The sequence below is a fragment of the Dermacentor silvarum genome, chromosome 1 (genome assembly GCF_013339745.2).
Source record: "Dermacentor silvarum isolate Dsil-2018 chromosome 1, BIME_Dsil_1.4, whole genome shotgun sequence".
Lineage (NCBI taxonomy): Eukaryota > Metazoa > Arthropoda > Arachnida > Ixodida > Ixodidae > Dermacentor > Dermacentor silvarum.
The window spans coordinates 180,721,426-180,749,283 of record NC_051154.1 but is presented as its reverse complement, the minus strand read 5'-3'; the positions used below and the strand labels follow the sequence as shown (position 1 = coordinate 180,749,283).

General features: G+C 46.1%; 1 protein-coding gene and 1 long non-coding RNA gene across 2 annotated transcripts in view; one reads left to right on the top strand and one right to left on the bottom strand.

Moving 5' to 3' along the window:
• The window catches only part of LOC125941135 (uncharacterized), an 86,798-nt gene that overhangs the window by 33,942 nt on the left and 24,998 nt on the right, over positions 1 to 27,858 (bottom strand). The gene's annotated exons all lie outside the window — the stretch shown is intronic.
• LOC119436481 (bifunctional 3'-phosphoadenosine 5'-phosphosulfate synthase-like) overlaps positions 17,508 to 27,858 on the top strand; it is a 93,201-nt gene continuing 82,850 nt past the window's right edge. The window contains exon 1 of the mRNA XM_049658062.1: positions 17,508 to 17,741. Coding sequence (XP_049514019.1) covers positions 17,712 to 17,741 — 30 coding nt within the window. The 5' untranslated portion in view covers positions 17,508 to 17,711. The remainder of the gene's footprint in view (positions 17,742 to 27,858) is intronic.

Genomic DNA, 27,858 nt, shown 5'->3' with positions numbered 1-27,858 from the left:
CTTTCATTTGTTATCATCCGTCCCACTCAGCAGCCGATCTCGGTGATAGCGGGAGCGCGATTTCGTGCGGGCTAATAACGAAGGGCAATAAGGAGGGAAAATAAAAAGAATCGCTACATAATAATAAGGTCACAGCTTTTCCTATAACGCTAATTTGCTGTGTCTGCGGCCGCTTCCAGGAGAATGCTGAACAAGTTCTAGTGAGCTCCCACGGGCGCCAGGTGCAAATAATTCACTTCCTCAATCTAATCGCCTTGAAGGCCGCCCTCGTCTTTAGAGGGCTCCGGTCCCGCTGGCAGGGCCAGTAATCTTGCGTTCTTTAACAGTGTATAGAACGTATTCGGGTCGTCGAGTGATGCATCAATACAGCACGGCAGTTTCTTAGCGACGACGATATTAAGTGCATGTTTCGACGACTACTTACTTTTATCACCTCCTTAGTATTACTGGTTCTTTTCTTCAGTTTTTCTATCGTTTGCAGATTTTTAGTTTTTTTCAATATCAAGCTCGAGTTGGTTATCCCGCTCGGCTATTGATGCTGTTAGGTGGTCATCATCAGCCTATATTTCTGTCCACTGCAGGACGAAGGCCTCTCCATGCGATCTCCAATTACCCCTGTCTTGCTCTAGCTGATTCCAACTTGCGCCTGCAAATTTCCTCATTTCATCACCCCACCTAGTATCCTGCCATCCTCGACTGCGCTTCCCTTATCTTGGTATCCATTCTGTAACTGTAATGGTCCACCGGTTATCGATCCGACGCATTACATGGCCTGTCCAGCTCCATTTTATTGCGATAGCAATTATATGGACACTTCAAGCGGATTTCTGCCGTCGGCGTCACCGTCGTCGTCGCCACCGTGAGGTTCCGTATAAAGTCCAAGGGCGATAAAATCGTCGCCGCGCGCCGTATGTGCGAGTGAAAGCGCGCGGGGGACGCGGGCTTTCACGGAGAGCGAACGCACGGCGGAGAGCAAACGCGACTTCCTCCGTTGCGCGAAAGGCCATGGGGTATGGGAGGGAGGGAGAGGAGGCGACGCTGTGCTGCGGCACCAAATGCGTATCTTGCAACTGGACGCAATGGGAACTGGCGATGCAATCTCCCACGCGAAAGGAGGAAAGCCGGAAGGCAGCGTGGGAGGGAAGGGGAGGGGGGCACTTCTACTCTTGTAACAACTGCGTACTTTGCGCTGGTGCCGGCTGTCGCGCGCACCGTATCTTGAAAGCGATGTCCAGACGGCTCTGACCTTTGTATGCACTGTGCCGCGCGCTTGTTCACGCCAGCGTTTTGACAGTGGTTGTCTGCGGTCATCGAGAGTGATCTATTCATGTTTGTATGTGCGCGCTGACAGCACGCTTGTTAATCCAGTTAGTAAGCAAATGTGTCCAAGTTTATGCAGCCTATAAAACTACTATCGCTACTCCGTATAGCTCTCTACTAATTTGCTATCGCAATTGATGCTTCGCCTTTCGGGCGAAACTGCGACATTTTTTTTCCTTTTAATGTCAACTAGAATATCGGCTATCCCCGTTTGCTCTCTGATCCACACCGCTCTCTTCCTGTCTCTTAACGTTAGGCCTAGCATTTTTCGTTCCATCGATCTTTGTGCTGTCCTTAACTTGTTCTCGAACTTCTTTGTTAACGTCCAAGTTTCTACCCCATATGTTAGCACCGGTAGAATGCAATGATTGTACACTTTTCTTTTCAACGACAGTGGTGGGCTCCCTGTAAGGATTTGGTAATGCCTGCCGTATGCACTCCACCCTAATTTTATTCTTCTGTAAATTTCCTTCTCATGATCAGGGTCCCCTGTGAGTAATTGACCTAGATAACCGTACTAGATAAACGTACTCCTTTGTAGACTCTAGAGGCTGACTGGCGATCCTGAATTATTGTTCCCTTGCCAGGCTATTGAACATTATCTTTGTCTTCTGCATATTAATCTTGAACCACACTCTTACACTTTCTCGGTTAAGGTCCTCAATCATTTGTTGTAATTCGTCCCCATTGTTGCTGAATAGGACAATATCATCTGCAAACCGAAGGTTGTTAAGATATTCGCCGTTGATCCTCACTCCTAAGTCTTCCTAGTCTAAGAGCTTGAATACGTCTTCTAAGCATGCAGTGAATACCATTGGAAAGATTGTGTCTCCTTGCCTGACCCCTTTCTTGATAGGTAACTTTCTACTTTTCTTGTGGAGAGCCAAGGTAGCTGTGGAATCCTTGTAGATGTTTGCCAAAATATTCACGTATGCCTACTGTACTCCTCGATTACGCAATGCCTCTATGACTGATGGTATCTCTACTGAATCAAACGCTTTTTCATAATCTATGAAAGTCATATAGAGAGGTTGATTTCTCTATTACCTGATTGATAACATGGATAAAATCCATCGTAGAATATCCCTTCCTGAAGCCAGCCTGTTCTCTTGGTTGGCTGAAGTCAAGCGTTTCCCTGATTCTATTGGAAATTATCTTGGTGAATATTTTATACAATACCGAAAGCAAGCTAACGGGCCTATAATTCTTCAATTCTTTAACGTCTCCCTTCTTATGAATGAGTATAATGTTGGTGTTCTTCCAGCTTTCTGGTACACTTGAAGTCGTGAGGCATTACGTATAAAGGGCCGCAAGTTTTCCAAGCATATCTCCTCCATATTTGATTAAATCAACTGTTATTCCATCTTCTCCAGCAGCTTTTCCCCTGGTCATGTCTTGCAAGGCCCTTCTAGCTTCATCGCTGGATATGGAAGGAGCCTCTGTATCCTGTTCATTACTACTTCGAATGAAAGTAGCTTTGCTGCTCTGGCACTGTACAGGTCAGTATACAGGGTGTTTCAGCAAACACTTTCAAAATTTATTTAAGGTTGCCTGTGGCAGATAGCCCAATTCTAGTTAATGAGCTGGTCTACTCGACGAGGCGGACACTACTTGCACAAAAAATTGAAATGCATAATCGACTAATTAACAGAAATTCACTAATTAAGTTTTTAACTAATTACTTGATGGCCCATATTGCAATTTACAAATTGTAGCCGTGGAGTTGGCAAGGCGGATCCACTTGGAATTAATTCTCAGGATGACACCAGTTTCGAGATAATATTTTCCGGACTTTGCGGAAAAATGCATTGGCGTTCCAGTTAACTTTGTGTTTCAACGCATAAAGCGACGTTTTGTTAAGCAACTAACTGGAACGCCAATGCATTTCTCCGCAAAGTTCGGGAATTAATATCTCGAAACTGGTGTCATCCCGAGAATTCGTTTGAAGTGGATCCGTCTTGCGAACTCTGTGGCTACAATTTGTGAATTGCAATATGGGCCATCAGGTAATTAGTTAAAAACTTAATTAGTGAATTTTTGTTAATTATTCGATTATGCATTTCAATTTCTTGTGCAAGTAATGTCCGCCTCTTCGAGTAGACCAGCTCATTAACTAGAATTGTGCTATCTGCCACAGGCAACCTTTAAGAATTTTCGAAAGTGTTCGCTGAAACACCCTGTATAATTCTTCCGCTGCTTTTACTATGTCATAAAAATTGCTGATGATTTTACCCTGCTTATCTTTCAGTGTATACATCTTGCCTTGTCCTATGCCAAGTTTTCTTCTCACTTCTCACAGTAAAATATGATGCGTCCATATTTTACTGCTTCCTCAATCGTTTCCACGTTATAACTTCGAATATGCCTTAATTTCTTCTTGGTGACCAGTTTTGACAGTTTAGCGAATTCTATCTTATCTATCGAGTTTGCCACTTTCATGTTTTGTCGTTTCTTTATTAGGTCCTTTGTTACTTGGGATAGCTTACCTACTGGTTGACCTTGGTGCCTTACCTCCCACTTCAATTGCTGCTTGTGAGATCAGCCTAGTTACGGTTTCATTCATTACCTCTATGTTGTATTCATCTTCCTGTTCCAAAGCGGCATATTTGTTTGCGAGCACCACCCTGAATTGGTCTGCTTTTACCCTTACTGCGTCTAGGTTGGCCTGTTTCTTCTGTTAGGTGATATCGAGTCCTTAATGTGCTGCCGCATGCAAGGATGACAGCGACAACAAGGAATTCAAAATATCGTACGAAGTTTTACAGGGGGTGTAAATTTCAGTAAACATTCGTTAACAAACAAACATGTGTGGAGTCAAAGATACTAGAAGGGAGCATGACATCACGCCGCCAGCGCCATCGTAAGCGAACGTTGCGTGCCGCCGCTCCTTTTACCGTTTCAGTATGTCGTGCCTTATATTGCTCGTCATCAGCCCAGAGTATCTAAAGAACCGAATTTGCGCTCGTAAAGCCGGATTCACACAACGGACCAGACGAGCCTAACAGACGAGCCTAACGTGACTCAGTGCCGCCGAATCCCACCGCACACGTGGAAGCCGCAGACGAAGACGAAGGATATGAAGGAAGAAGGAACTTTAGCTAGGGGACAACTCCGATGACACCTATTCAAATACATGTAAAACGCGGAAATGCTCTCGAACGGGCTTACGTTCAAAGCACAAGACATAACACATGCGGAAGAGGTGGCCATCGCGCTCGCCGCCGCAGATCAGCACTCGCGGGTCATCACCACCGACTCGCGAGAGGCCTGCAGGAACATCGAAAGGGGATTTATTCCCTATTTTGCGCACCGTATACCTCGAAACAGTGATTATCTCGGGGCCCCCGCATCCCGCAGGATAGTATGGACTCCCGCGCACACGGGTCTCCAGGGCAACGAAGCGGCCGACGCCACTGCCCGCGCGCTTACTCTCCGGGCATCGCCCTCGCCTCCTCTCGATGCGGACTCCGACCCCAATCCGGCTTTTACCTTTAAGGAAATCACCCAACGTTACCAATTCGGCCACGCAATCTTTCCTAAGCCTTGTAAGGGCCTCATGAAGGCGGAGGAGCGTTTACTCCTTCGCCTCTATACTAAAACACTGCTGTGCCCGGCAGTCCTAAAACATTTCGACCCTGCGTGCACAGGGAAGTGCCCACACTGTGAGGAAAAGTCTTCGGACATTTTCCACATGGTGTGGGCATGCTAATCAACCCCGCACCTTCCCCCTATACTCAACCGCATACCCGGGAGAATTAGGGCAGGCGGCCCTGCTCGGCTGCTCCGACCTGGCGAGCCAGAAGGCCCTGGTCGTGCGTGCCCCAGCCGCGGCTATAGCCTATGGGCCCCTGTAATGAGGATCCCACCTAGTGTTTATATAAGGAACGGCCCTTAAGGACCGCTCCACACCCTCCCTGTCTATACACTTCGGGCAATAAAGTTTTTCACTCTGTCTCTCATGAGAGAACCGCTACACCGATTTGAATTAAATTTGTTGTATTTGAGAAGAAACGTTAAATTGTAGCAAAGCTGAATATTGATTAATGATTTCAAAGTTTTTACAAAATCTAACCGAAATCAGTAAGTAGTAGTAGTAGTAAACAACTTTATTGAGGTCCTGAGAAGCTAGGCAGGGGGGCCTGCTAGCCGTTGGCTATAGTCCCATGTCGGAACGGAGAAGCCATGCCTCTCCGCTCGTTCACGGGCCCTCTGGGCACCCAGGAGCTGAACGTCTTGTCTGGGGTCTGTGATGGCCTTCTGCTAGTCTTCTTCTTGGTTAAAATCCTGCAACACAGGTGACTGCCAGAGCACGTGATTTAATGAGCAAAATTCAGTGCCACAATCTGGGCAAAATGGATCAATGTCGGGGTGGAGCATGTTCAGAAAGCACCTAGAGGGGTAGGACCCCGTCTGGAGCATGCGGAGCGTGCTAGATTGTGACCTGTGGAGCTTATGATGGGGGAAGGGAAAACTCTGCCTATCCCCTCTGTAATGTGATGTGATTTCATGCAAAGTAACTTGAGAATCACTGTGGACGAGCAGTCAAGCATGTCAAGCAGAGAAATGCGAAGTATGAATTTACATCTTACGTGAACTCTTACAATGTTTACCAGGGTTTTGAAGAAGTCCTACTCACAAACTAATTATATATTTCAGAGCAATATATAACACATAAATTTTGTCCGCTTTAGATGTATTATTGGGCACAATTGATAAAATTGTGATATCTTTATTTATTACTGAGTTACAGAGCTGAAAACTTAGTACTTGAGCTGTTTTTGATTTTACAATTTTGAGCAAGCTTTGTTAAAAAAATGACGGCATTAATGGTAAGCTTGCTTGCAAGTCAGTAGATGTCAAAATTGCCTTTTAAATACGACAAATGTCATGAAACTCGGTGCATTGTCTCTCGGTGTCATGAAACTCGGTGTCATGAAACTCGGTGCAACAGAGAAAAACTATTTCTCTGTTCACATGCATTTAGAAGGGAACTTGATCCCGAGCTAAACCAGGTACGTTAACCAGAATAGCGTACGGTTTGCTACCATACGTTATAGGAAAAAATAATTCGTGCAAAGGCTTTAAGTTTACACAGCACACGTGCACCTGGTGACTTCAAATCACGTGGATTTTTAGCTTGGTGGTCATTATTTTCACGTACTGTGCTTTCTTAGTTCGCGGCATCTTGCTGAGTTTGAGGACCGGGTTAGCCTGCTGACACAGAGATACTCTGTGTGAGTCGTTTCCGGAAGGGGATATGTACGGGGCCAAAGGTGTATAAGGTGCGCGATGTGTGATTTCTTAAATATCTCGGCTGCTTATGGGACCCACTTCGAGGGCACCAGTCAACGCTCTGGTCAAATTAATGAGAAGTGTGACCAAGCGGTCTCGCGTGTTCCATGTGGCTGGACCTCGTCGCCGCAGGTCATCGAAGAATACCCGCTAACCGCGAAGGTCGGAGCGTTGCGTTGCATATCATCGTAGACAGTGTGCGTGGAAACCTGCGATGTGACTTAGCTTCCGCAACGGCAGCGCAAGTTTTATGCGCCTTAGGCTGGGGTTATGCAAGCGTGTCGTTGCAACGGAAACCCGTAGTAAGAGTCCTATCAAAGGCAACGCGAGTGCGAGCCGTTGAAGTCGCTTGACAGCACTGCATGACTCCCTGAGGGATGCGTGCTCTGATATAGAAGGCCGTAGTGTGGAACGGCATCGCCGCGTAGGTCACATGTCCTGAGACAAGATACCATTGATAGCAGCGGGGTCACGTCCTCGTAGCGAGCGGAGTGTGCGCTAACTGCGCGAGGGAGGGCCGACCTCCGAGCCCGTCCATTCAACCTCACCTTGCCTCTCTGCTAAGACTGTGCTCGCTGTGTCACTGATTTTGGGAGGGCCCGCACCACCGATGCGCACTCTACATTTGCTCTAAAGCGGTATATGAAGCATGCGCTGCAAATCTACTGTGACGGAGAAGTATAATAAACGTTTCGTTTGCCTCAGCGTCGCTTCTGTGATTTAAAAACATGCTACACACTGTGTGTCCATTAGAGCGATATCACCGGCCCTCACGCAGGTGCGCGAGTTTACCCTCCATTATGCACCGCCATCTTGCTAGTACAGTCCTCTGATCGCATCGGCGCCGGCTCGCTTTCGTTAGCCGCAGTCATCGAATTGGATTCCTTTCGCAAGATCTCCTGAAACGTGGCAACGGCTTTCAGATTAAAAAAAAAAAATAGCGTAGCTTGTACTCGAGGCGCAATGCCAAAGAGACAGCGGAGCTGATGGGCACCTAGCTAGTTCTGGCTTTTGAGCTAGGCTAAGAGCTACCAAGTCATCCCCAGCATTTTCCGGAATTTATCGCGAAGAGCGGCCTCTTCTTCGGGAGTACGAACTATCTTTAGGCGTCCCATGGCTTCTACTGATCGAGCGCCGCCGTGCACACGTTTACATAGCTGTTGCCTCATGCGCGGATTCAATTGTTATCATGGCGCAAGCGCAGATCTCGGCGCGGTGGCGGAAACCGGTTGAGCGCAGTGTCTCCGAGCTCCTGCCGACGCCGCCCGCGTTTCCCCGGCGCGAACGCAGGAGACGCGTCCGCTGTGGGCGCATGCGCAGTACACAGGTGGTAGGTTGCGCCAGATGTTCTAGCAGCTGCGGCGTCGCTGGTTGCCATGGCTACGGCGCGGCTGGCTTTCTGTGAAACACCATACTTTTTGCGGCTAGCTTAAACAACTTTGCTGTTAAAAAAATTGTGTAGTATGAACTTCTGTGTATCAACGCAATTGTGTTATTAAGAAAGCTATATCGCTCGTAAAAAGTCGCGATAAGATATGCTGTGACGTGCTTTTCTATTCTAGCAAATTAAAGTATAATACGTAGCGCATACCGTTCCCTTGTTGGGACTAAAATTTCGCAGAAATATTGCAGGCTTTAAATCTGCATCGTTCAGTGAAGCACTCGGCTTTTCTTTTTTTCTGTCCAGTACGTACAGAAAAAAATTAAGACAACGTCCTAAGTGCACCTCTCCATCGCAGAAGCGAGCTTCTGTGGAGACGTATAGTTTCGCTGTCTGTCGAGTAGGAACCAGGCAAACAAGGATTCCAAATATATCAGTAAATGGTGCGTACTTAGAAATGCTGTTTTGGTACAAAGTCGGGATGGCGTTAAGCGCTAAATCTTTAAAAATTCTTCTAACAAAAACGCACGTCACTGCAAGTTTGCACACGCACACCGCACGCAAGGTGCGAACGAGCATCAAGCGCTTGCAAACTTTTTATACACCTAGTCTACAAGTTTTTTTTCCGCCTTTTTCTCTTTCTGTAAACTAACGACCGCTCCACATGTCGCACTAAATAATAAGTTTATTTGCATATATACTTTGAATTAAGCAAGAAAAAGGACACAACAAAGCACCTTATATACTTCGAGGCCCTGCTTATATTCCGGATCCATTCCCGCTGTTGCTTTTTCGGTTGGAAAATTGGAAAACCCAATGTCTTGATGTGTTAAAGCATCCTGGCCCGTAGCACGCAAAGCCAACCATTGTTCAGCAGGAATGAATGTCGATTCACTCGTTAAAAAATCCTCATGTCAAGCTGAAATGCAGATACAAACGCTGCGAAAGCAGACCAGCGGTGACGGGTCCTCTGAAAAAGCAAAGGCCAACAGTTTAGTACAAAAACTCACCACGGAAGTTGCGCCCCCCGCGGCCTATGCCACTTTGCGGTGCTGCCGCAGTGGCAGTGTAGTGAAATTGCTTGTGATATCAGTCTATTGGCGGCAGCCGTACGGCACGAAAACCAAGGAACTGTTTTGCCAACAAAGGCGAGGGAAGGCAGCAGCCTGAACTTCATTTTTGTAAAGATGAAGCCACCATCTTTGTGGCTTTGCGCAAGCGAATAATCATCACAACACCCCCCCCCCCCCCCCCCAAATCATGCGAGAGTAGCTAGAATATCAGTTATCCTTCTACATTGATGGTAAATGCGGAACGGAGCCGCAGAGATGTTAAAATAATTAAGGTTGAAAATTCATGTGTGAAAAAATCGGGCTGTGACTATCTTGAAATTTGATTAGCATAAGACTATAGTCGGCAAAGGTGAATACACGCATTATTAATAGTGGCGATTAACTCGGGTGACTGAATCCTCTGAAAAATCAAAGCAAAGGCTAACAGTTTAGTACAAAAACTCACCACGGAAGTTGCGCCCCCCGCGGCCTATGCCATTGCGTGATGGACCGACACCAAAGCGCTCAGTTCTGTCATGGGGCCCTGGTCTGGCAGTGCCCATTAGACGCATCATCTTGGGCACACCCATGGCAACTGCTGAGCGAATTTCCTGCAGGCTGCTTTTGAAGATTTCTATGTGCCTATAAGGGGGACAAAGACAAGTTGGCCGCAAAACCCGGCCATATTGATATAAGTGATTGTGGTTGCACTTATATATTCCCTGGAGCATTCAAAGCATGACACAAGGCCAAATAAAATTGCACCTACTCTCGTTGCACACGAAAGGGGGCCTGTCTTTTCTAAGCCATGTTGTAAAGCTGGCATAAAAACCTATGTTCGCTTACTAGTGCAGATGGTCATAAATATGCAGGCACAACCCTGCCATGACTAGGATTATCTGAGAGACTAAGTAGGATTCCATAACTATGTACTTCAAAAACCAGTCGGCAGGACATTTGACAAAACAATGAAGAACCAGGAAATTAACATCAAATAGAAGCTGCTGACCCATACTCACAGCCAAAATCACTAATTCATGACTGGCAATGCCAACCAGCCTCAAGGGCATTTTGGTGTTATTCTATTACACCTGTTTCTCACGTATGAATTACAACAAATAAATACACATGTAGTGCACTGCACAACATCTTGTGGAACAAAGCTGTACACTTTTCATTTTGAATGCAAAGATTTTACTTCAGTACAATTTCCATAGCAGTTCTTAAACCTTCAATTGAACATAATAGTTTACTAATCCACAGACCCCTCTCAATATTCCACTTTCATTCCGTGCTCTAACATCACCTCCAAGGCAAGAAACTAGCTGTATACATGCAGTTGCCTTGAAAACGGAACTTTTCAATTCGGACCAATGTACACATATGGAAAACACATGTACAGACTGTCCATGGTACCCTCAGACACACAAACACACCTCTTAACAAGATGCACTATCTACAATAAAAACAGTAATGTAGTTAGCTGCCTGTGGGGAAGGAGTCATTACTATTGATTAATACAAGGCGAATTAATGAACTTGTGTTGTGGATCACCCAGAAATATACCAAACTGAGTACATGTCGCATTTTTTTCTTTCCATGAACAGATGCAAGGAAAATTCATAGAACTACTTGTATGCTGTATTAATAATTGCATATATGTTTTATCTCCCTTAGTGGCCCAATGACAGGGCAGCTGTCTTAGCTGATACTACACGCTTAGAACTGAGCGGTTACATGCAATGCAGGAATTTGAAGGCGTATAGTAGCAAGACTTTACTATCTAATTCTCACTATCACAAACTCAGTGCAAACAATAAGCAGTGTCATGTAAAACTGACTGCAAGTAGAATGTGGCGTCCACCACTGGGAGTAGCCCTTGCTACCATTGACTAAGGGTCAAGCATGGTGGAGACAAAGCTCAGTATTTCTAGGAAAACACAGTTTCAGTGTGAAAATAATGAAGCTTTATATCTGTTTCTTCATTGCAAGAGGTGCAGTGAAAACATGTGCAGAAGATGCATAGCCAAAAATAACAATGGCCTGAATAACCATAAGTAAGAACGTACACCATTCACCGTGCAATCACACCCATTTCATACCTGCCAAATTCCCGATATGAGAATTAGCGTTACTGGTTCGAATTGGGAGCGCAATCACAAAAAAGCAAGAAGGAACAAATGACGTCAGAAATAACACCATTTATTTGACAACTGGAACATGACTACTCATCTTTGAATGGCTACCAGTCAACCTTTACTGTGTACTAGCATCAGAAAAATTATGATTGTCAAATAAAAAAGCAGATACGAAAAGATGAGATGTCAACCTGACGGTCATAATAAAATTGCGATACTACCAGATTCTGTCAGCCAGTGAGCACAATAGCATCAAAGGCAATAATCCACCTCAAACTATAGAGTGCTATTAATATGAAGTGAACATGCACAGAAATGCAGTTTTCGACACGCCCTCCGAGATTGTCAGTGACGCACATCCAAAATCCCTAGAATAACTAAAGTAGCACCATCTCTTAGACTGCCCCTTTTCCCTCTCTTTGAACAGCACCCTCCGATATAGCACCAGCTGAGAGACTAGTCCCCTTATTATTGTTGCGAGCGCACAGTGCCACATCACCCATTCATTTCGTCGCTCTTGAGCTTCACCTTACTGGAGACGGGATAACACTGGTCCTCTATTGTCGCTTCTCTCGGAATGCAGAACACCCATTTCAGACCATTATCCTGTCAAATGCTTTTCGAGATATAGTCACGATGTGACTTGAGACCACTGCATCCGGCTGACTTGCGCAGTAATCAGCGAGTACAAAGTAGATGTGCGCATTAAACATGGTGATTGCTGAAACGCAAATCCAGCACTAAAGTTACTTTAGGGACATTGAGCAAGTGCGAAGCCCTAGATCTTGGAGCCCATAAGTTAGGTCACGTATTTGTAGCGTTGCATTCGGCAAGCACCATAACTGATTAAGCTGCAGTAGCGTGGAGCACTACATTTGCATTATGACTACCGGGTAGAAATCCGGCCTTGTTGGTACGACATACTGCAAGTGAAGCGCGGAAAACAGGAACAGACGGAGCACACGCGTTGCACCCTCCATCTGTCCCTGTTTTTTGCGCTTGACTTGCTGTATGGCTACCGGCTTTTTTTTTTCTTTTTTTAGCTGCGGCACATATTTTAAGTCACAGCAATATAGATAACGAACAAATTATTGTCACCATGCAAATGTCCCGATTGGCAGCCTCTAGATAATGGGTAATTTGCTCAGTTGTGCGTAATTAACACAGTTACGTTAATTTACTTTTTAATTACTGACCTCTTCACAACGCAGGATTTATGTGGCGGAGGCCAAAACAGCCAAAAATAGCAGCGAACTTCTTCCTTTGAGAGCTGGTGACTGATCGGTGACATTAAAATGGAAACTTGCGCAAGTCGTTTTTGCACCTCCAGGGCGTGAGGCACGAAATATTACACAAGCGCAGACGACACAGTGCGCGCATTAATGCGTTATTCTGTCTCTGTGTCGCCCTCCTTTGGCGCCTAGCGCCTGAAGGTGCTCCGGCTGTTGGCAGCCTTGATTGCGCCTCTCTTGTCAGAGCACCCGCCCAACCAATACGAGCAATGATATAAATTTAAAGGCAATCTTTAGCCATTTGCGTTAAGTATTCAACGTACATTATAAGTTGGGGTTCTCAGTATATAGAGATCATGTATTCACGAAGCAGTTCGTACGCAAGTGTCGTTCGTATAAGAACAGGCGCTGACCATTTGTACTGGCGAATGTACTATTACGCAAGGCAATTAGTGAACGATAAAGAGTTTTCACAAAAGAAAACCTTTATGAATTCGGCCCCCCATCCCTGTATTCTAGAGAGATGCGCCTCTACGAAGTAAAAATCGTGGGTTAGGGTTGATTCACATATTTGTTTGTACTGTGCCTATAGCCTGTAAGGCGGTTAGTATAGTTCAGATAACCAGTGGGAAATCGCTCTTTGCGGGAGCGGAAGCTCATCAACCGATCTTTTTCTGGAATGTTCGAGGAACATGCCAGGTGCGACCTGCCTTTTGCGCCTTGTCCGAGTAATCGGCAAAATAAAGTGCCATCTGTTCAAAGTGCGGTTGTAGTGCTTCTGCAAGCGTTCGCCCTTTCCTATGTTTCACTGATTCGTATCTTTGGTCATTCTATTCTTTCTGTCTTTTTTTTTGTGGGGGAGGGGGTTTATCACAATCACAACGTTCAATACGAAGTTGAACGAATATGAACGTCAGAGCAGGAGGACTGGCGAAGAGGAAAATAAAAATGCGCGTTATATGGTTCTGAACCTCTAGCGTGTATCGCGGGCGTTGCACATGCTGCCCCTGGCCTGATCCAACGCATTCTCAATGAAAATAAAAAGAAGAAATAAAATACTGAAAGGAACAGCTGCGTCAGCCACGAGAACAAAGCGGGAAGGGTAATAAGCTAGTTGAAAGCCCCCCCCACACTTTTTCTCTGCCTCGTTTCAGGACGGAGATGGTTTATACATTGGCGCACGTGCGTTGACATACGCGAAGAATCGTTTCCAGACATACCGCTCACGAGCCCGCTATGCTTCCGATCGCACGCGCGGTGATAAGGGCTCCCGAGATGAATGCACGGCTAGTCCAGGCAAAGTTAGCGACATCAGTCGTTAATTTTGACTATGTTGTTTTCTGCACGGCGTGTTAGTATCATAGGCTGAAGGGCTCAGCCGCCGTCTGCCTTCTCATCCTCGCTTCCATCTCATAGGTGAGCCGAAATTCGTCCAAGGTCGCCATACGCAGCGGCAAGGAACAGCTAGAATGGGACAAAGGAAAAGCAGCAAGATTAGGCAACCGGCTACGCTACGCAGGAGCATATAACGAGATAATGGGGCAAACGACAAAAGGAGAACGAGAATTCTAATATACATAGACGCGACAAGATGCTCTACACCGTCATACTCGACTACGAGTGTTTGAGGCACTGGAACAGGAGCAAAAGGCTGCAAGATCCATACCAGACGTGTGCTACAGCGCCGGTACTCACACGCACACACAATGTATATATGCAGGGTGTCCATACTATCGTGTACCAAGATTTATGAATATGCAAATGTCACGTAGCTGGACAGAATCAAGGTAATCTTGTTTGCCGTCGCTTGGAGATACTCAGATTATTTTTTGCATTCCGCCTAATTCGATAATTAGTCTTAATTAATTATTCAACTTCTCAAATATTATAATTAGATGAAAAGTGTCAATGATGAAATTGTAGAGCCACATAAAAAACTCCCGATACAGCTTTCTGTTGCTCAATACGTGCTACATAAAAGTCTTTGTTTTTTCCAGAGCTTGAAAGAAGCCCGCCAATAAACGCAAAGTGCGTCGAGCGGCCAGTAGTGCGGTAATTTTGCGTCGATTCGCGGGCTTCTTTCACGCTCGGAAAAACACTTTGATGCAGCACGTATTGAGCAACAGAAAGCTGTATCGGGAGTTTTTTTTTTTTTCTGTTGCTCTACAATTTCCTCATTGACACTTTTAATCTAATTATAATATTTGAGAAGTTGATTAGTTATTAATACTAATTATCGAATTAGGCGGAATGCAAAAAATAATCTGAGTATCTCCAAGCGACGGCAACCAAGATTACCTTGGTTCTGTCCAGCTACGTGACACTTGCATATTCATAAATCTTGATACATGATAGTTGGGACACCCTGAATAATATATATATATATATATATGTATATATATATATATATATATATATAGGTCTAGGGGATCGAAAGCAATCTCCACCACTTTGTAAGGCAGCAGCACAGCTGTTGTATCGTCGCGTTCATTTGGCTGAGCCACGCGCTGAACGAAGACGACGCGCACAGTGATGATGATTATGTACAGGTGAAGAAGATGAAGGAATTAATATTTTGCTCACAATATATATATATATATATATATATATATATATATATATATATATATCGGTTGTCAGTGCAGCGCTCTTGGTCTTGTCTTCTTTGCATCTATTTTATTTGTGCCCCAATGGCTACACCGAGTATCAACGAACTAGCCCAAGAGCAAGTTATTAAGACGAAAGCCTTTAATGGCTCATACTCGCGGCGTCCGACCGTCCGTCCGTCCGTGCCCTGGAATGGTGCCAGCTGTGGCCTCTCCCCTCACACTCTCTCAGCAATCACGTGATGGCACAGCGGCGCATAGCAACAGTTGCGCCGCCACTGCTGTGACCTCTCCCCCTTACACTCTCTCAGCAATCACGTGATGGTACAGCAGCGGCGTCTGACCGTCCGTCCGTCCGTGCCCTGGAACGGTGCCAGCTGTGGCCTGGAGAAGCGTGTGCAGTCAGGTTGTCAACTGGGCTCTTTGTCGTTTGTGTGTACTTGGCCCCAAACCTCGGACAAGAAGCAGCCATTGCCTTTGTGAATCGCATCCTACCAACAAGCGTCAGGCATCGGCCGATGGTCGTTGTCGGGGATTTTAACCACGACGTACGCTAGGAACAGACATGCATTTGTCAGTGGTCTACAGAGTTCACTAGCGTTACAGTTGGTCACACCGACGACAAAAAAAAAAAAAGACATGACATAGTCAGTCGAATGGCCACAGGCTTTCGCCGAACACACTTTGGAATTTACAAAGTGTCCTTCAATTTTTAGAAGAAATACCCTAACGCAGCGTTCCTTTCTTTATTAATTTTTCAACATTGGCATATATGAGTACGCACGGGAGATGGTATAGTCGCCGAATAGACACGGAAACATTACAGATCAGGAGCCAAATTCACGAAGCTTTTCGTTCACAAGCGCTTTTTTTTTTTTCTTTTTTTTTTTTTTACATTGGCCGGACGCCTTCGCTAAAGCCATGTCAGCACCGGGATTGGTTGAATGAATGAATGAATGAACTTTTATTTCCTTTTTTAAGAAAGGGGAGGAGCCGGGGGGAGAGAAGGAGGTCTGTGTGCACCAGTCTCAGCACATTATGTTGCCAGACGTCCGCCTACCAGTCGTGGTAGGCCTCCGCGACGTCCTCAGCCCACCTCAGGACTCGGTCCTGCAGGGTGGGATCGGAGCTGCGCAAGGCAGTCTCCCACAGCTCCTCGCTACTAATGAATGGTTTGAGGTCGCGAGGGGGGTGGATATATGATGGGGCATTTCCACATGATATGGGAGAGATCTGCTGTCTGGACAGGGCAGAAGCGACACTTGGGTGTCGGGTATGTGTCGGGAAAGAATAAGTGCAAAGTGCGTAGGGTAAGAAAAGTGCGAGTTTGTAGTTGGCGCCTCAATATTTCTCTCTGGCGCGTGCTCGACACAGAGAGAGGTGGATTGGTTGAAATTTGCTCTTACGAACAACTGTAGCGTAAGAGCTCAAGTTAGAATTATACGTAAGAGAAAATTCTGGCCCATCCTTGTGTTGGACATATTATTAGCAAAAGTGGCCGTCCAGTGACAATCACACACACAAGAAAGAAAAAAAAAGCAGTTGCGAACAAAAAGCTTCGTGAATGCGGCCTCAGGGGCCGAATTCACGAAGCGTTTATGAATTCGGCCCCAAGGGCCACATTCCTAAATGTTTTCGTTCTTAAATGTTCTTGGCCTTCGCCCGGTCACCTTCGCCAATAATACATCGAACGTCAGGACTGGCATGGCATGTGCTCTTATGAACAGTTCGTAAGAACATTTTTGTAAATACTGGCCCAGGAGCGCTCTAGAATCGATTCGAACCTCGGCGGCTGTTCGAAGAGAACGAGAAGGGATATGGAACATGAAGAGGCATGTCTTTAGTGGGCCAGGTTTGCTGCTGTCAGTCGGTCGCAGCTAATAGCAGAGACGCCGCTAGAAAAAGGGGGACTACCCGGTGGATTACGAGCTTCGAGTCTGGAGAGCTGTTTCCGGCGGCCGCTCGACGCGACGGAGACACCTCCATAAAAACCGCAGACAGTCGGGAGGAGAGGTGGTGCAGGTTGCATCCCACAATTGGTGCTATCGTCCCTTGAACACGGATCCTGGGTAGCGGCAATTAGTCGGAGAAAACGTCGCGCCCTGCATGCAGTGTCACCTCTGCACACGTAGCAGAGGACACAAGAGGAGGGTTAGTCCCGGCGGGACCACTTTCCCCCGATAAGGGCGGCCCAAGACATGCGCACTGAGGTATGAACGAGCGCCCCCGCTCAATGAGCGCCCCTCGGCCCGCGCGGCGTCCGCGACATCTTTGTCTGCTTATCGCTATGCAATTCATAGCAGCGTGTCGGTTGATATCGCTTTAAAAACAAAAACACATGCGACCATTCCACGGAGGGAGGCACAGAAGGGGGGAGAGAAGGGCCGTGGGCAAATGAGCAGCGAGGACAGGACGAAGGACAGTTGTAACAGCGCCATTTTTTTCTCTCGCTCTTCTTTATAAGGGCTCGGAAAATACTGACGCAAGTCAGCTGATATCGAAGCCGCAGCTGACTTAGCTGCTGCCGGTCGGAGCGGCTGTGTGCGCGGAGACAGTGTGCGTCGGTTTCCTGAGGCGACTGAACGTGCCCCGGCCTATTTGAGGCCCGCAACAAGTGCGACCCGTCGTGTGTACGATTGGCCCCACCTCCACTGCGCGCGCACCGCCGCCGACTGCAGCCGCCGAGCACGATGATCAACTGCGTCGCTTTCCAGTACAGGGTGAGTGCACGACGCGCGGGCGCGCCCGGGACCGGCTTCTTCTCCCCTGCTCTCGGCCCACCGACGGAGGAGGACGCGCCGGTCCCGAACGTTGCCGATAACGGTGACGATACGATAGGGTAGCCCCGCGCCCAGTACACCTGCACCCTGCTCAGGCGCTCACTTGTGAATGGTGCTACCAGCACCAATGAGGTTGGGAATAGGAATGCGTTCTTATCAAACAATCATTCGGTATCGCTCACTCGTGAGCATACATTAACAGAAGAGAGGAGAAGGAGGCGGTTCCTTGGAGGTCGCTCACTTGACGCAGTCGAAGCTCGTTCTTGATTCGTTCTCGCCGCTGGCTTCAGGCAAAGTTCCAGGCGTCAAATTTACAAACATTTTTGGTCTTAAGAACAACCAGTCGTCATTGGCCGGTCGACTCGGCTAATGTTATGTTCGATACGTCGATTGGCTGCGTCTGTTCACACGAGCCGCTCAAGCGTACGAACAGCTTCGCAAATACGGACCAAGAAATTGGCCGAATTCGCAAAGCTTTTCGTTTGTAAGTGCTCGTTGTCATTGGCCAACCGGCTTCGCTAATGGCTGGCTAGCATCAGGGTTGTCTGAAATTTTATCTTCCGAACAATTCTAGCGTAAGACGTTGTAGTGAATAATGGCCCTGGGACCGAATTCACACGATTTTCGTTCGTAAGTGCCGTTTACTATTAGTCGGCCGCCTTCGCTAATGATATGTTCAACACCACCATTGACTGGATGGAATCTGCTCTTACGAATAGTTCTATAGCGTAAGATGTTTTCTTTTTTTTTTTTAACTGCAGGTCTTGCTCAAACGAGCATCCTTTCGCTCGTCTCACGTCGCGAGAACGGCGCCCGTAGTCGTTCCCGCACCTCGGCTGCTTCGAGCGTCCTCTGTGCTGTCTTTGTGCGGCATTATCTGGAAGAATGACGTTTTGTTTCTTCGTGAATTCACGATGATTTAATGTGCGAGAATTGCTTGTCATTGGCCGGCGCCTTGGTTATCATATTGTGGGCTTTTCACGATAGGTCACTGCCTGTTCGTATATATGAACTGTTTTCGTGTACAGCTACTGCTTTGTGAATCCGCGTTCATAGTCAGTGTATGTAAATAGTTCCATTCGGTCACTGCAGTCTTTGAAAGTCTGTTTGACGGAGGACTGCCGCAACAAAATGGGAGACTGTTTTTTTAGTGATCGTAATAACACTTGTCACATTTGCTGTTATATTCAATGTCAGCTCACGCACAACGAAGTGGTGCTGCCATCTATGCTTGAGTGCGCGTATGAAGGGCAGTACATTACCTGCACTGTCAAAAACACAAAGACGCAGAAGAAAAAAAAAAAAAAAAGGTCGATCCGCGATGCAAGTTTCGAAATCCAGTACAAAAATAAAGGGTCACTCACAGGGCACATCCTGCCGCGATTAGCCACATACAGCTGTGAAATGTACCGGAAAAATGATTTTTTTTTATAATGATTCACTTCCTCTCACTCGCCATACACGTGGCGCTAGAGCAGACATCGTGGCTGATACTTAGGATAGAAATTTATGCCACTGACTTTAGCAGAGAGAAATTCTGTGATCGTTCGTGTCAAGTGAACAATGAGTGAAGCGGATCATATATGGGTGAACACTGATCTTTCTGAGGCACAAATCTTTTGTAGCATGTGGTAGGGTGCCGCTTTCATTGGAATATGATCACTGCGGTAGGGAGTTTACCCTGCGACATTACGTTCAGCATGAGAACGTTATATACAATGATCCACCATTTAATGACTTTGTATTTCTTATAAAATGCTACTATGTTCCCTCTGTAGCACTTAAGGCTGTTTATTAGTTCGCGGCACAAACGGAAGTGATAATAAAATTTCGACGTTCTCGAAGACAAGCCGCGTAGCGCCGCACACCGCAGCCTATGCATCACTACTCATTGCTTTCTTTTGTACTCAGACCAAAAAAAAAAAAAATGCAGCATTTTTTTGCGTACAACAGATAACCGATGACAGTAGATAATCCTGGGGAAATTTGACCAAAATCAGAGGATTTCCTTTAATTCGCGCGCGAAAATTTTCGACGTTTCGCGATTTTTCTAATTTCGCCACCAAAATGAAAAATACCAGTACGTAAGAGAGACTAAATACACTTTGATGCGCGTTTAGCGTGTAGCAAAGTGTTAAGAGAAAAAATCTCAAAAGAAGCTCACCGTTAACAAGACACATAAAATATTGCCAATAAAGGCCCATTTTTTAACCTCTTGTTCAAAAGAAAACTTCGCAATTTTTGGTCTGTGCTGTGAGCTTGCGCTGGCAATTGAGTTTATTTATCTTCAATACTAAAGTTGTTAAAGATATGTATGAGAAGTATGCAAGGAAACGTTTTTAGACTGCCTCGAATTCGGTAAGCTGCATTTTCCGCCCTCTCCCTGTTAAGAATTTTAGAGCGCAGCTCTTAGGCGCCCGTTCCTGTGGCGAGCGTCGGTATCGGCGTTGTCCCTCGTAACCGAGCGAACGAGCACAGCGAAGGGTGAAAGCGAACGCGAAGCGCAGCGGGAGATGAAAGACGGCGATAGGAAAGAGAGCACGAGGAGGAAAGCGGAGGAGGAGGGTGCAGCGGAACCATGAGGCGGAAAGTGGAGGAGGAGGGAATAGTGAAAGCGTGGCAAGAAAAGCGTAGTGCCGCCTAAGACGGTCTTTGCGGTGACGATGGCTACAAGATGGCGCCAGAGTAGCGCGCGTCGTCTGTATGGAAACAGCGCTGCATGAGCGGAGGTGTGTTTGTGGCGGCTGCTGTGAATCGCGCCCACGCGTCACCCACGCGCTGCCTCTCGCGATCTCCCGATTAGCGAGGCAGTCGCGCCACACTTCGCTCCTTTTGCAACGAGCCGCACGAAACAGATTCTCCGCGCCAGCCAATACATCGCGAAATGAAAACACGTATAGAGCTGCGCTAAAATTTCGCATTACGGAGTATTGTAATCGTCGGTAAATTTTGTTGCGATAGCAATTATATGGACACTCCAAGCGGATTTCTGCCGTCGGCATCGTCGTCGCCGTGAGGTTCCGTATAAAGTTCAAGGGCGAAAAAATCGTTGCCGCGCGCCGTATGCTGTATGGGAGAGTGAAAGCATGCGACGGTGCGCCGGCAATCGAGGCTTGCGCACGCATGGGCGGGAAGCGGGAAGGAAGTGCGCAGCCGTCCAGTCGCGCGCAAAGCTCTGGAGGAAGGGTAGGGAGGTGGAGGGGCCGTGCTTCACTGCGGCAGCGCGCTCCCGCCGGGCCGGAAGGCTCCAAGGGGGGGGGGGGGGGGGGGGCTGCGCCGCGAGCGCCCGCCCGCGTGGCTGTATTTTGAAAGCCATCTGCGGCGGGGGCACAGTCCGCCCTCGCTGTGTTTTCGCCGCTCAGATCGCGTTGATGCGAGCGCCGGCACGAAGCTCAATTCGGCCGCGCTGACTCACTCCAGCGTTTTGACAGCGAGTAAGATGCGTTCATGTTTGCTTGTGCGCGCGTGACACCATGCTTGTTAATTTAGTTAGTGTGCCTATGTTTACAAGTTTATACGGCCCATAAAACTACTATCCTTACTTTGTATAGCTCACCACTAATTTGCTAAAGCAATCGATGCTTAGCCTTTTGGACGAAACTGCTACTTTTTTTTCATAATGAAACAAAGGCGCGTGCTGAAATAATAAGCTCGGTTCCGATGTGTAGAGGAATTTTGCTGTCATATAAAAATTTTGTTTAAATAAATAAATAGTCGGGACCCCTTCTGACAGTCGTTATCTGAACACACCCGATATACAACTTGCTAGTTCTATGCAGTTTGACGTATATATTTTCGAAATGTAACTGCCACTCAGCCAACGCCTTTTCTTAGGCCCGCGAGGTAACCGTCAAGACCATTCGACTACTCAACTCCGTATTCGCCGTGGTTTCCCCCATGCATTCTTCACGGCCTATATGTATTCACAAAGGACTTCATATGCTAGATTGATTCGTATGAATATAGGCGCCGGCTAAAGAGGCTCGCTAATGACAAAGAACTCGTACGAACGAAGAAAAGGGGCCGAATTCACAAAGCTTTTCGTTCGTAAGTGCTTTTTGCCATTGGCCATATCATGGCTAATATTACGTCAAGCATTGGGATTGCCTGGTACCTGTTCTTATACGAACAGTGCGAAACGCTTTTCTTGTGAGTGCGAGTGAAGTTTCTTTTCTTGTGAGTACGGCCCTAGGGCCCGTATTAACAAAGATGGTCGTTAACAAATACAGCCGTAAGCTTAGTCGTAATTTCGTAAAAACAGGAGCGAGCATACGTATTATTATCGAAAGCGGTCGGCCAATGACACACAGCTATTACGAACTAAAGGCAGTGTAACTTCGGCCCATCTATATAGATTCGAAGTATCATGTAGTATCGAAATGTTGAGGCATTGCATAATGACAAGATACGCATGCAACTGTTACTGGTTTCATTATTGCCTGTATTTTAATGTTTCTTGGCCACATTCGTTTACGTGGGTTTTACGTTTCAAGTTCAGCACGTCATGTCGGATATAGATCTTTGCCCAGTCAATCTCTGACTTGGTATGCCGTTCGGCGCGATAGGACAAAGACATGAGTGTTGTGTGCAGCATAAAAATTATGTATAAATGTGCGGGCTAAGCAGCGAGCTTAAGTCGCCGCAACGCTGTCCTTTACTTTTGTACTTTTGCGTACAGGGCACCAGCGGAAAATAAAATTATTCGATAAATTCTTCGGTGTAAGTTTACAAAATCGCCCAAATTTGTTTCAGCTGGGAAAACTTTAAACTTCAATGTCGGGGCAAATACGGCGTCATTAAAATGCACGTCACCGATTTGGGTACAGTTATATTGCCTATAGATTTTTGTCTGATTGCATGTTCATAATGAGGGTATAAAAATGTAGAGAGCGTGTTCTTTTTAGCAAGCATATACACCTAATTTCTTTTACATTTCGCACGTGCTACCACGGCATAGTAGAATGATGAAATAAGAGCATACAGACCCGCTTCATGCAGAAGCTGTGGAAGTTACTTGTGGAAGTAGTTTTCCTTGGGCAAACAAACGTGTGTGGCTTTTATATTGATCTGTCCCTACCGAAGTACATCTGAGTACTCTCTCTTTGTCCCTGTAAAGAACCTGAGTTGATGGTGATCACCCGCTGCACACTCCTCGGGGGCAGAGCACTCATAGTGTTCTGCTATATATATATATATATATATATATATATATATATAGTCATATGATAAGAAGCCAACAAACAATGACACCAAGGACAACACAGGGGAAATTACTTGTACTTACTAATTGAATTACAGAAATGATAAATATATTGGAAATGAAAATGGATGAAAAAACAACTGTCCGCAGGTGGGGAACGATCCCACGTCCTCGCATTACGCGTGCGATGCTCTCACCATTGAGCTACCGTGGAGCCGTTTTTCCATCCACTTTCTGGGGTATTTATGTTTTTACAACTAGAACTAACCCTGGGAGTGTTAGATAGCGCCACCACTCACAAACCACCACTCACACCATTCACCACACCCACCACTCACTACTCACAAACATGGTTTGTGAGTGGTGGCGCTAGCTAACACTACCAGGGTTAGTTCTAGTTGTAAAACATAAATACCCCAGAAAGTGGATGGGAAAACGGCTCCGCGGTAGCTTAATGGTAAGAGCATCGCACGCATAATGCGAAGACGTGGGATCGTTCCCCACCTGCGGACAGTTGTTTTTTCATCCATTTTCATTTCCAATATATTTATCATTTCTTTAATGCAATTAGTAAGTACAAGTAATTTTCCCTATGTTGTCCTTGGTGTCATTGTTTGTTGGCTTCTTATCATATGATTAATAATAATAATAATCGGGCCCCTCGGTTCCCTTTCTTCTTGTTCATATATATATATATATACATCATCCTGCCCCTGCAGCACATGAACAGGACAAAAAAGAAGAAAAAAGATACCATAAAAGTGTTCCATTCTATCCATTTGTTTCGCATGTCCTTTCAACCTCAAGGAAATAATGAGGCTCAAGTAGGTCGTTGTGGCCTGTGTTCATATCTGTGTCGGTGTACACATATCACACGGCCTTGACATCAATCGACAGACGGTGGAAAAGAATAAACAGAAACTAGTTGCCCTGTTGGCAGCGCCAGTCGCTTGTGTGTGTGTTTTCTTTTTTCTTTTTTTTTTTTTTTTTGTCGGCTCAGTCATCGTTTCAAGTGAGCAGTTATCAAGTAGCATGGTGGTAGCGCGTCGCCTTTTTCGGCCACTGTCAAAAACGTCTTCTAAAAGAGGTCGTGGTTAGACTCGCATGCTGTATCATCTCAACCACGTAGCATAATGTTCATGCTTCCAACTGTTGCATATACAAGCATTTCAGTGCTCGGATTGACCAGTAAAAACCGCACGCTTTTACTCTATAAGGTTTGCCGGACGTGACCTGCTGCGTGTAAGTCGAGGAAAAGGGTCCTTCATATTAGCTCCAACCAATCGTAGCGAAAATAAGTGGTTGGACGCAGTAGCCAGAGCAATCAAATAATGGAGAAACAAGGAAAGCAGGGAAAGAAAACAAATAAAATGGGAAGTAACGAAGGAAACGTGCAGGGCGACTGCCTTGATAAGAGGTATCTGTTCAGCTTGACCATGCATGACCACAAACACAAGGACGTTATCGCTGTTGCGGCCACATAACAAGGGAGCTATTTCACGTATTAACAGTGTTTTATTCATACCCTGCCATAACAGAGGTTCCAACGAGCGGGAGAAAACGATTCCAGGTCCTTGAAATCGAGCCAAAAGAACAAGTTACTTCCGCGGTGTTTTATTTTTAGTCATCATCTCCGTCGGTCGGATCGCCACAAAGCACCTACGGTGTGATAAAATCGAAGTATAGGTATACGGGCAGCCACAGGTCGCTATATAGCTTTCTCCTTACTGAGCGTTTAGCGTTCTTTATACGCACCCCTAACTGTCCATAACATTTAGGCACCGTTTCCTCATAATACACTATGGAATGCGCCAGTAGAAATTTGTCAAGTCGACAAAGCTGGCGAGAAAGAAATCGGCTTGAATTGAAGTCGCCGTCGAGCGTGTGGTTAAAATTGGCCTGGAACACGTATGTGTCAAGCCTGAGCGCTCCAATATCGGACTTACAGCACAATCCTACAGCATCGGGAGAAAGTGAATGTAGGCCCGACGCTAACTTTCGACGAAAGTGTAAGCCGTTGGCGGGGCTAGACCGAGAACCCTGCCTAATCTTCATGAGTTCTGATGCAGTCTAGGCCGATGACTACTGCTGCGGTCTCATATATAATATACGGGTTTTTTTATTTTATAATTAACGGGAATTTTCAAGAATCACCCGTGATATGTAGCAGAATTTCAGTTCTTGAGCGAGATTACTCTCCGAGTCAGACATTATTTGCAGAAAGAATTAAAGCAAATATTTGACTAATTAACAAATTCTTGCAAATTAACTTTTAAACTAACTACTTTAAGCAACATATTGCAATTTACGAATTATAACCGGTGACTTTTGAAGTCATATCGCAGTTGGAACGAATTCTGAGGATGACACCAGTTTCGAGATATGCGATCCCAATGTTTGCGACCAAATACATGGGTAACTTTTGTAACTTTTGAGCTTCAATGCATAAAAATTCACTTTTGTTAAAAAATTAAGTGGAACAACGGTGCATTTTTGCAGTGACTTTGACTGCGCATATCTCAAAACTGGTGCTTTTCGTTCCAAGTGGATGTGCCTTATGAAATCACTGGCTTCAATTCGTGTATTTCAATATGTGCGCTAATGTAATTAGTTGAAAAGTTAATTAGTGAAGCTTTTTTATTAGTCAATTATGCGTATTGATTTCCAGTGTATCAAACGTATAGCTCTACGAGTATTCCAGCTCAATAAGTATAGATTTGTGCTAAATGTCACAGGCGATTTTTAAAAATGTTTTAACGTCAAAATAAAACACCCAGTACATTGTGCACTTCAGCGTAAGTTGTCAAGCCGTTCATTCTACTTAAGATGCTCGCAACCTTCGAAACTTGGAACGCTTCACTTCGAGGTTGGTGAACATTGTTCCCCTTTGATGACCTCGACTGCATATTCCACGGCGAGATTCAAGCCACTATGTGCCGCTCTCGGCTCGTAATGCCGACCGCGTGTGCAAGCATTGCCGACCACGGTATTGTCCACTCACATGACCGGACACCATGTCGCCGCTCATGGCTTGTGTGCGCTGTCCGGAGGTGCGGGCAGGGCAACCGGGGCTCACCTCGCACGGGGGCGACGCGAGCCTCGCCCTTGGTTCCATGACTGTATTCCTTTGTGTATATGTCAGCATAAAAGTTCACACGCCTCTGTGTACACGAGCAATGAGCGAATTGGGCTTCCGTTTTACACCAGTTATATATATATATATATATATATATATATATATATATATATCATAAATAGTTCACAAAAATAGAAGCACGTAGGAAAAAACATACAACAGGACTTTACTGACGTTTCGGCCGGGGTCCGGCCTTCATCAAGAGGTCATCAAGAGCCGGGGTCCTGCCTGGATGAAGGCCGAACCCCGGCCGAAACGTCAGTAAAGTGCTGTTGTATGTTTTTTCCTACGTGCTTCTATTTTTTAACTATATATATATGCAAGCAATGTCGACGTGTTTCTAGATTTGTACTCTACATCAAGCTTGTCTTATCTGTGGCCCCTCCCTTCATGCGTAACCATTGGCAGCAGAACGCGGAAGGTGCTGCAGCTATCATTGTCACCGAGGGATGGGCGCTGCAGGCTGGCGGTGACCTGGGGCAGCAGCACTCCTTCAGAGAGCCCGAACATTGCCCCCTGCTATCGGTTCAAGGGTTTTCTCGTCACGGCGATAACAAGAGGCTCCAGCGACCGTGTGTCCACCGCGCATGTTCGTCCATGCTGGACGCGTTCGTCGTTCGCACGCACCGCGCACGTGAATTGCTAAGTGTCATGGGTTCGTTCGTGGTTAGTGGCCGAGGTCGGTCAGGCTCGTACTTGTCGACACGTACGCACCCCACGCGTTCTTCCGGAAGCAGACGGGGTCGTCTGCTCGTGTCCACTGCACATTCCCCGTTTGTTTAGTAACTCTTTAGCCGCCTTTAACTTCCGTACGTACCGCGCATCTACCTACGACTTCTAGCTTGTTTTACGATCTAGTCAATTTTACGATCGCCAAGCGGCGAGCCCTCGCAGACTGCACATGTGCCGTTTCGTTTAGGATGAGGCGCCTGAAACTACAACTGTATTGCACATCTCGTGGAAATGGAATTAAACTTGTTATGGTTATTTAGCGGATGGGTGTCTCACCGGAGCAAGCTTAAGCAACGACGTTCCTTCAAGGATCATTGTCTAAGAGGAAGAATGACACGGTAATATTGAAAACATACGATCTTCTCTCGTCAAAAACTGAGGCCGAATTAACATAGCTTTTTGTTCGTAAGTGCTCTTTGCCATTAGTCTGCCTCCTTAGCTAATAACATGTCCAGCATCAGGATTGGATGGAATTTTCTCTTGCGAACAATTCTACCGTAATTTCTCATTCTGAATACGGTTCTGGGAGATTTGCCTCTGCCAGTTCATCCTTAACTTCCTCTGTGAGTATCCCTTAATTTACATTATGTCAATCAAAAGTCGCCTGTCTTGAGCACGGAAGCGAGATTGCGGAGGACATGGTTGAGCAACTTACAAATACAGAACAAAATTAGCTAGCTTTCGAATTTCAAACATAACGTGCAGGTCATTGCACAAACAGCGTTGGAGACAATCACCGAAAAATATAACGCCTTCGTAGGCAAACAGGGGCCGAATTCACAAAGCATGTCGGCCCATATTCACAAAAGGAGCTTACGCTAGAATTATTCTTAAGAGCAAAGGCTGCCCAATCCTGATGCTGGACATATCATTAGCGGATGAGGCCGTCCCATAGGAAAGAACACTTCCGAAAGAAAAGAACTTTGCGAATGCGTGAGAAAAACAGCGCAAAAGAGACGAGGACGAAAAGAAGACAGGTACAACGCACG